This window comes from Silurus meridionalis, chromosome 8, assembly GCF_014805685.1.
Source record: "Silurus meridionalis isolate SWU-2019-XX chromosome 8, ASM1480568v1, whole genome shotgun sequence".
Taxonomy (NCBI): domain Eukaryota; kingdom Metazoa; phylum Chordata; class Actinopteri; order Siluriformes; family Siluridae; genus Silurus; species Silurus meridionalis.
Window position 1 is genome coordinate 28,310,652 of NC_060891.1, and position 11,227 is coordinate 28,321,878.

The 11,227-nt window shown below is 44.7% G+C and overlaps 1 protein-coding gene across 7 annotated transcripts in view; it reads right to left on the reverse strand.

Annotated features, from left to right (window-relative positions):
• Positions 1–699: 699 nt before the first annotated feature.
• The window catches only part of kif20ba (kinesin family member 20Ba), a 33,441-nt gene continuing 22,913 nt past the window's right edge, over positions 700–11,227 (reverse strand). For all 7 annotated transcript variants that reach the window (XM_046856229.1, XM_046856223.1, XM_046856226.1 and 4 more), the window contains 4 exons: positions 5,961–6,038; positions 2,093–2,219; positions 1,653–1,774; positions 700–1,557 (listed from right to left, as the gene is read on the reverse strand). In XM_046856229.1, the coding sequence (XP_046712185.1) occupies positions 1,483–1,557; positions 1,653–1,774; positions 2,093–2,219; positions 5,961–6,038 (402 nt within the window). In that variant the 3' untranslated portion in view covers positions 700–1,482. The remainder of the gene's footprint in view (positions 1,558–1,652; positions 1,775–2,092; positions 2,220–5,960; positions 6,039–11,227) is intronic.

Consider the following 11,227-nt stretch of genomic DNA (forward strand, 5'->3'; position numbering starts at 1 on the left):
CTGACCACATGACTTTCTCCCATGACTCCTCTGGATCATCCAAATGGTCATTGGCAAACTTAAGACGTGCCTGGACATGTGCTGGTTTAAGCAGGGGAACCTTCCGTGCCATGCATGATTTCAAACCATGACGTCTTAGTGTATTACCAACAGTAACCTTGGAAACGGTGGTCCCAGCTCTTTTCAGGTCATTGACCAGCTCCTCCCGTGTAGTTCTGGGCTGATTTCTCACCTTTCTTAAGATCATTGAGACCCCACAAGGTGAGATCTTGCATGGAGCCCCAGTCCGAGGGAGACTGACAGTCATGTTTAGCTTCTTCCATTCTCTAATGATTGCTCCAACAGTGGACCTTTTTTCACCAAGCTGCTTGGCAATTTCCCCGTAGCCCTTTCCAGCCTTGTGGAGGTGTACAATTTTGTCTCTAGTGTCTTTGGACAGCTCTTTGGTCTTGGCCATGTTAGTAGTTGGATTCTTACTGATTGTATGGGGTGGACAGGTGTCTTTATGCAGCTAACGACCTCAAACAGGTGCATCTAATTTAGGACAATAAATGTAGTGGACATTTTAAAGGCAGACTAACAGGTCTTTGAGGGTCAGAATTCTAGCTGATAGATTCTATTCTAGCTCCTTCTCTAGGTGTTTGTAATGGATGAATCTCTCAGGTCTCAGGTGAATGAGGTGTTATTACAGAAACGCTGTTTGATTATTCATTCATTTATTTATCCAGACATTCTGAATAAACAATCGTCATAGAAACAAAACGAAATTCCCCCTGTAGCTTTATGTATATCATTAGTTTTAAAGCTGATGAAGTAAAAGGTACAGAAATAAAACACTGATATATAATACAGTATAAAACACCAAGTGATTTAGGATAAACGTGCAATAAAAACAGGAAGGATAAAAAAGTGCTGGTGAGAGGAGGAGATGATGTAGTGATGTCGTAGTGATTATGTGATCATAGCTACGGCGTTTCAACAATGATGTCATAGTGTTGATATCACATTGACAAGGTGGTAGCAATGATGTCATGGTGATTGCGTTATCGTAGCAACAAGCTCATAGCATAAATGATATCATAGCGACAACGTCGACGCAAGAATGATAGTATCGTAGTGATGATGGCGTGGCAATGGTGGTGATAACGTCGTCATGACGTCGATGTGATGACAATGCTGTACCGGTTATACAGAAATGCAACAGCAATGTAACACTGATGATGTAATAGAGCTAAGGACATCATAACGACTAACCCTAATCCTAGATGATGTCATATTGATGAAGTTGACGCAACAACGCGTCATAGCGTAGATGGCGTAGCATTGATATTATATTGGTGATGTAATTGACAAAAATGGTCAGAACAGCGGCGATGTTGCCGTAGCACCGATGATGTCAGGATGATGCTGAGGACGTTTTGAAAGTCGTAGCGCTGATGATGTCACGGCGATGATGTCGTGCCCATGATGGAGGAGAAAGTTCTACTTGGGGGTCTTGGTGCGAAGTCGCTTTTTGATGTTCAGCTGATCCTCTTTCTCCTCCACGTCTCTGATGATCTGCAGTTAATTATTCAGAACATTTGGCTATAATTTCATTTTCGGCTGCAGAGAGGGAACACCGTGTGTGTGTGTGTGTGTGTGTGTGTGTGCACCTGATTAGCGGAGATGTTCATAGGCGAGGAGATGTTAATCTTTTGTTTGGAGCGTTTCAGACTCAGTGACGCGCCGCCTTCATCCGGAGACCTTCCACTCATTAACCCCATAATCCTCTTAGCTACAGACAGAGAGAGAGAGAGAGAGAGGGAGTGTAAAGGCATACAGATGGGGACAAGTAGAGAGAAGAACAGACAAACAGATAAATAGATGTTCAAAGCAGAGATCGAGAGACAGATGGAGAGAAGCAGAAACGGAAAAGTAAAATGTTCAATATTATTTATACAACGATTATATAACGAGAACTCAGTGTCTTATACCATCACTCTCTCCCTCCTTCTCCTCATTCTCTCTCCCTCCTTCTTATTCTCTCTCCCTCCTTCTCCTCATTCTCTCTCCCTCCTTCTCCTCATTCTCTCTCACTCCCTCTCTCTCTCACCTTTACTGCCCAGGATTGTTGGGGAGCTGTTCAGGAAATCTCCAATCTTCTGCAACTTTCCCTCCTTTTTCCCTTTCAGACTCAACTGGGAATCATGGGAACTTTTTCCAACTTGAGCAGGAGACATCTGAGAAGAAATAAAACCACAATGATTTAATATATATATAATATTATGAATGTGTGTTTATATCACAGTGCATTGTTTCGAAAATTTTTGCATCAGTAGAAACATTTGCAGCGCCGCTGCCGCTATGCGAATACGACGATGCCGCTATGTGACTATATATGGCGCTGCTGCTATGTGACTATATATGCCGCTGCTGCTATGTGACTATATCTGCCGCTACCGCTATGTGACTATATATGCCGCTGCTGCTATGTGAATATATCTGCCGCTGCGTGAATACGCCGCTGCCGCTATGTGACTATATATGCCGCTGCTGCTATGTGAATATATCTGCCGCTGCCGCTATGTGAATATAGACGCCGCTGCCGCTATTTGAATATAGACGCCGCTGCTGCTATGTGAAAATATATATACGCCGCTGCCGCTATGTGAATATATACGCCGCTGCCGCTATGTGAATATATACGCGCTGCCGCTATGTGAATATACGCCGCTGCCGCTATGTGAATATATACGGCGCTGCCGCTATGTGAATATATACGCCGCTGCCGCTATGTGAATATATACGCCGCTGCCGCTGTGTGAATATATACGCCGCTGCCGCTATGTGAATATATACGCCGCTGCCGCTATGTGAATATATACGCCGCTGCCGCTATGTGAATATAGACGCCGCTGCCGCTATGTGAATATATACGCTGCCGCTATGTGAATATAGACGCCGCTGCCGCTATGTGAATATAGACGCCGCTGCCGCTATGTGAAAATATATATACGCTGCTGCTGCTATGTGAATATATACGCCGCTGCCGCTATGTGAATATATACGCCGCTGCCGCTATGTGAATATATACGCGCTGCCGCTATGTGAATATATATACGCTGCCGCTATGTGAATATATACGCCGCTGCCGCTATGTGAATATATACGCCGCTGCCGCTATGTGAATATATACGCCGCTGCCGCTATGTGAATATATACGCCGCTGCCGCTATGTGAATATATACGCTGCTGCTATGTTAATATATACGCCGCTGCCGCTATGTGAATATATACGCTGCTGCTATGTGAATATATACGCCGCTGCCGCTATGTTAATATATACGCCGCTGCCGCTGTGTGAATATATACGCCGCTGCCGCTGTGTGAATATATACGCCGCTGCGTGAATATATACGCCGCTGCCGCTATGTGAATATATACGCCGCTGCCGCTATGTGAATATATACGCTGCCGCTATGTGAATATAGACGCCGCTGCCGCTATGTGAATATAGACGCCGCTGCCGCTATGTGAAAATATATATACGCCGCTGCTGCTATGTGAATATATACGCCGCCGCTATGTGAATATATACGCCGCTGCCGCTATGTGAATATATACGCTGCCGCTATGTGAATATATACGCCGCTGCCGCTATGTGAATATATACGCCGCTGCCGCTATGTGAATATATACGCCGCTGCCGCTATGTGAATATATACGCCGCCGCTATGTGAATATATACGCTGCTGCTATGTTAATATATACGCCGCTGCCGCTATGTGAATATATACGCTGCTGCTATGTGAATATATACGCCGCTGCCGCTATGTTAATATATACGCCGCTGCCGCTATGTGAATATATACGCCGCTGCCGCTATGTGAATATATACGCCGCTGCCGCTATGTGAATATATATACGCCGCTGCCGCTATGTGAATATATACGCTGCTGCCGCTATGTGAATATATACGCTGCTGCTATGTGAATATATACGCTGCTGCTATGTTAATATATACGCCGCTGCCGCTATGTGAATATATACACCGCTGCCGCTATGTGAATATATACACTGCTGCTATGTGAATATATACGCTGCTGCCGCTATGTGAATATATAAGCTGCTGCTATGTGAATATATACGCCGCTGCCGCTATGTTAATATATACGCCGCTGCCGCTATGTGAATATATACGCCGCTGCCGCTATGTGACTATATACGCTGCTGCTATGTGAATATATACGCCGCTGCTGCTATGTTAATATATACGCTGCTATGTGAATATATACGCCGCTGCCGCTGTGTGAATATATACGCCGCTGCCGCTATGTGAATATATACGCTGCTGCTATGTGAATATAGACGCCGCTGCCGCTATGTGAATATATACGCCGCTGCCGCTGTGTGAATATATACGCCGCTGCCGCTATGTGAATATATACGCTGCTGCTATGTTAATATATCGCCGCTGCTGCTATGTGAATATATACGCCGCTGCCGCTATGTTAATATATACGCCGCCGCTATGTGAATATACGCCGCTATGTGAATATACGCTGCTGCCGCTATGTGAATATACGCCGCTGCCGCTATGTGAATATATATACGCCGCTGCCGCTATGTGAATACATACGCTGCTGCCGCTATGTGAATATATACGCTGCTGCTATGTGAATATATACGCTGCTGCTATGTTAATATATACGCCGCTGCCGCTATGTGAATATATACACCGCTGCCGCTATGTGAATATATACACTGCTGCTATGTGAATATATACGCTGCTGCCGCTATGTGAATATATAAGCTGCTGCTATGTGAATATATACGCCGCTGCCGCTATGTTAATATATACGCCGCTGCCGCTATGTGAATATATACGCCGCTGCCGCTATGTGACTATATACGCTGCTGCTATGTGAATATATACGCCGCTGCCGCTATGTGAATATATACGCCGCTGCCGCTGTGTGAATATATACGCCGCTGCCGCTATGTGAATATATACGCTGCTGCTATGTTAATATATACGCTGCTGCTATGTTAATATATACGCCGCTGCCGCTATGTGAATATATACGCTGTTGCTATGTGAATATATACACCGCTGCCGCTATGTTAATATATACGCTGTTGCTATGTGAATATATACGCTGCTGCTATGTGAATATATACGCTGCTGCTATGTGAATATATACGCCGCTGCCGCTATGTGAATATATACGCTGCTGCTATGTGAATATATACGCTGCTGCTATGTGAATATATACGCCGCTGCTGCTATGTGAATATATATGCTGCTGCTATGTGAATATATACGCCGCTGCCGCTATGTGAATATATACGCTGCTGCTATGTGAATATACGCTGCTGCTATGTGAATATATACGCTGCTGCTATGTGAATATATACGCTGCTGCTATGTGAATATATACGCTGCTGCTATGTGAATATATACGCCGCTGCCGCTATGTGACTATACGCTGCTGCCGCTATGTGAATACATACGCCGCTGCCGCTATGTGAATATATACGCTGCTGCGTGAACATGACGTTTCGAAGCACTACAGAGGCCGAGGCGTGTCTCTTCACTATAAGGACGTGTGTGTGTGTGTGAAAGGGACGTGAGTTAGAAGTCAGAAGGCTCTGAAGTAAATTGATGATTTGTTGTCTGTTTAAACCAAAGAAATAAAAGTGAACTTTCTGTACTTTATTGAATTGCAGAGCAGCAGAATTTCTCCACTGAATCACATCATGTAGAATCGAATGGAAATCGGATCGTAACGGGGGAATCGTATCAGTAGCTGCTTCATGTGGATCTTTAATGTATCGTATCCTCAGTTACACATCGAGAAACGAATCGCATCGGCTTCAGTTATGGAGATGCACATCACTAATATATTAAGGGGAGTGTGTGTGTGTGTATGTATGTGAGTGAGTGTGTGTGTGTGTGCGCACGCGCATATACGCCTCACCTCCTCCTCCTGGTGTACAGGGAGACTGGGAACGTTCTTACACCTCACATTCCTCCTGTTCTCACTCTCCACTCCATCCTGATAGAGAGAGAGAGAGAGAGACACAGAGAGAGAGAGAGACAGAGAGGGAGATAGAGAGAGTGTGTGTGTGTGAGTGGGAGATGGAGAAAAAGAGACAGAGACAGAGAGAGAGAGAGAGAGAGAGAGAGAGAGAGAGAGAGAGAGAGAGGTGGATCATTAAGAAAAAGAGATAATAATCATCTGTTCTTCATCCACTCCTTTAAGCAGCGTCACCCCCTGTTTCTGTCTGCACACCGAAAACTAATCCAACATTCAGAACCCTGGTGGTAAAAGTATGTACACCCTCTTCCTCCTTATCTCCTCATTAAGAGCAGAACCTCTCAGACACATGCTGTGGAGCACTCAGGTGTGTATCTTCATCCTCCCGGGACAGGAGTCATGAGTTCAGACAAGAGGAAGAACAGAGCAGAGCAGAAAAGAAGAGAAGCAATCATTCCTGCTCATCAATCCTGAAAGGGTCAGAAGGCCAAGGTGAAATTCAGGACGATTGTTTTACAAAATGGAGAGGCTTCAGGACATCTGGCTTTCTGCTGAGGAGTGGGAGGCTCCTGCAGGTTCACACCAGGGTCAGGACCTTCACTGCTCACGTGAGCACGAGAGAGAGAGAGAACTAGCTACAAACAAGAGCAAACAAGAAAAAGAGTGATTAAAAAGGTGAGACAGAGGAAAGAGCAAGAACAAGTGAAAACAAGGGAGAAGAAAGAGCAATAGAAAAAAGGAGAGGATAGAAAAGAGGGAGAAAAGAGAAAGTGTAAGGAGAGAGAGAGCGTGTGAGAGAGATGCAAACAAGAGTAAAAAAAAAAAGAAAAGTGATAGAGCGAATGTAAGGAGGGAGAGAGAAAGAGAGAGAGAGAGAGAGAGAGAGAGAGAGAGAAATATAACCCTCACCTCCACTCATTTCTGAAGACCCAGAAAAGTGTGACGGGTCAGTAGAAGAAATCTCTAAACGTTCTTCAGATCAATGAGACTAAATTAAAGATCCATTTTTTCCATCATGGTGAAATCCAAGCACGGCACATCACCACAAACACCCCGGTCTAGATGTGAAGTGAAGCACTGTGGAGGAGGTGGAGCGATGATCTGGGAATGTTTTGGAGAACCAGGAGATAAAACCCTGCAGGCACTGAGGTAATGATGATCTTCACTTTATACAGATGTTCCTGAGATTAACGTGAGGAGGAACGCTGGGTTGGAGGTTGGACAACTGTGATCCCAACACGTCAGACTGAAGGTGTTGGTTTTGGAGTAAAATGTTTGTGTGCAGAAGTGATTTCCCTCAAACACTGAAGTGAAGCGATGCAGCAATGAAGCACACAAACGTTTCTTCTTCTACATGTTACTGAATTACAGGGTGTACTTATTTGTTCACACCTGAGGGTATGTTTGTTGATAGAAGTTAATGAGAATGTGATTTAGGATCCGATAAATAAAGAGAGTGAGAACAGAGGGTGTACTTTCTTTTTCTCCTAACTGTACCTGAGACAGGATGTAACCTGATGGTTAATATCATATTCATCTGTAATAAAAAAAAAAGCCAATCATATCTCACCATCCCTCCCTCTACCCATCTATCCCTCCCTCTATCCATCCATCCCTCCCTTTACCCATCTATCCCTCCATTCATCAAAAACTAAATCCAAATCCAAAATTTCACCATTCATTCAAAGCAACATCTATCGATTTATCTAAACCACACACTAACTATACATCATAACCAACATCATAACCAACATCATAACCAACATCCATCTATCAAAAAGCACTTAATCTATCAATCCATCCATCCAGTCCTCTAACCATTCAATCAAATTCAAAATCCATCCATCCAGTCATTAAAACTACCAATCAACCCATCAATTCATTTATTCATCTATCAATTCAAATCCTCCACCATCCCTACATACCTCCAACCAGACATCAAAATCACCAATCATCTGTCCATTCATCCATCTATTCCTCCATCAAAATAACTATTCATCCATCTATTCATCCATTAAAAATCACCATCCATTCATGTAACCAAGGGGTCATTCAGCCATTCATCTACCAAAACCATTCATTCATCCATCCATCCATCCATCTATCCACTAAGACCACAACCCATCCAACCATTAAACCTTCAAACCACAATCAATCCAAACCTCCACCCACTGATGAAACCCTGCATCCTGTCAGCCATCAATTTCTTTTCATTTATTATTCCTTCACTCTTCAAGAGCATCCACCCACCATACAGTCCTGCAGACCATCCACCCAAAACACCACACAACCACATCCACCCAAAACACCACACAACCACATCCACCCAAAACACCACACAACCACATCCACCCAAAACTACACCACCACATCCACCCAAAACACCACACACCACATCCACCCAAACACCACACAACCACATCCACCCAAAACACCACACACAACCACATCCACCCAAAACACCACACAACCACATCCACCCAAAACTACACCACCACATCCACCCAAAACACCACACCACCACATCCACCCAACACCACACAACCACATCCACCCAAAACACCACACAACCACATCCACCCAAAACACCACACAACCACATCCACCCAAAACTACACCACCACATCCACCCAAAACTACACAACCACATCCACCCAAAACACCACACAACCACATCCACCCAAAACACACACAACCACCCAAAACACCACACAACCACATCCACCCAAAACACCACACAACCACATCCACCCAACACCACACAACCACATCCACCCAAAACTACACCACCACATCCACCCAAAACTACACAACCACATCCACCCAAAACACCACACAACCACATCCATCCAAAACACCACACAACCACCCAAAACACCACACAACCACATCCACCCATAACACCACATCCACCCAAAACACCACACAACCACATCCACCCAAAACACCACACAACCACCCAAAACACCACACAACCACATCCACCCAAAACACCACACAACCACATCCACCCAAAACTACACAACCACATCCACCCAAAACTACACAACCACATCCACCCAAAACACCACACAACCACATCCACCCAAAACACCACACAACCACATCCACCCATAACACCACACAACCACAACCACCCAAACACCACACAACCACATCCACCCAAAACTACACCACCACATCCACCCAAAACACCACACACCACATCCACCCAAACACCACACAACCACATCCACCCAAAACACCACACAACCACATCCACCCAAAACACCACACAACCACATCCACCCAAAACTACACCACCACATCCACCCAAAACACCACACCACCACATCCACCCAACACCACACAACCACATCCACCCAAAACACCACACAACCACATCCACCCAAAACACCACACAACCACATCCACCCAAAACTACACCACCACATCCACCCAAAACTACACAACCACATCCACCCAAAACACCACACAACCACATCCACCCAAAACACCACACACCACATCCACCCAACACCACACAACCACATCCACCCAAAACACCACACAACCACATCCACCCAAAACACCACACAACCACATCCACCCAAAACTACACCACCACATCCACCCAAAACTACACAACCACATCCACCCAAAACACCACACAACCACATCCATCCAAAACACCACACAACCACCCAAACACCACACAACCACATCCACCCATAACACCACATCCACCCAAAACACCACACAACCACATCCACCCAAAACACACACAACCACCCAAAACACCACACAACCACATCCACCCAAACACCACACAACCACATCCACCCAAAACTACACAACCACATCCACCCAAAACTACACCACCAAATCCACCCAAAACACCACACAACCACATCCACCCAAAACACCACACAACCACATCCACCCATAACACCACACAACCACAACCACCCAACACACCACACAACCACATCCACCCATAACACCACATCCACCCAAAACACCACACACCACATCCACCCAACACACCACACAACCACATCCACCCATAACACCACATCCACCCAAAACACCACACAACCACATCCACCCAAAACACCACACAACCACATGCACCCAAAACTACACCACCACATCCACCCAAAACACCACACAACCACCCCCACCCAAAACACCACACAACCACATCCACCCAAAACTACACCACCAAATCCACCCAAAACACCACACAACCACATCAACCCAAAACACCACACAACCACATCCACCCAAAACACCACACAACCACATCCACCCAAAACACCACACAACCACCCAACACACCACACAACCACCCAAAACACCACAACCACCCAAAACACCACACAACCACATCCACCCATAACACCACATCCAGCCAAAACACCACACAACCACATCCACCCACAAAATACACAAACACATCCGCCCAAAACACTACACCACCACATTCACATCACCACATCCACCCAAAACACTACACAACCACAAAGTGTATTTATTAACACATTTAATTCGAGCCACTTAAAATTCTGTTTAAGAAAAAAATTATACCTTTAAAAAAAAAGTTTTTTAATGAATTGCAACCCAATCAGATTCCCCCACTGATCACAGATAAATGATCAGACTGAAAAAGATCCAAATTAGAGAGGATTTCTAAAAAGGGGATGATGATGATGAATAAATGGAATGTTCTGTAGAAGTGATCTCTCCTGAGTGCTCAGCAGCTTGCAGCTTTTTCTTATTCGTTTATTAAAACATGAAAATATCTAAATGTAGGTTTGAGGTCAGTAAATTATATCTACATGCATGTTTTATACTGAACACTTCTAATCTCCGTCATTATTCAGATACACAAATCTACATACTTTATGTGGTGATGCAGGTGTGGGTGAGTAAACACCTGTAACACCTGTAATTCTAAACACACACACACACACACACACACACACACACACACACACACACACACACACACCATAGTACTAGATTAAATTAAAGTTATTTATATGAGGTGTAATAAATAATGGCGCTACTAAGAATTAAGCTGTTGGAGTTTAACTTTTGCTGCAGTTTTTATTCTGTTTCTCATTTAAACGTTTTCATCTCCAGTTCTCTCATCACATTCTCCCTGAGCCTCGAGTCAAAAACCCCTGTATTCACTCTCACTCCGGATGGAACAGAACCGGGTG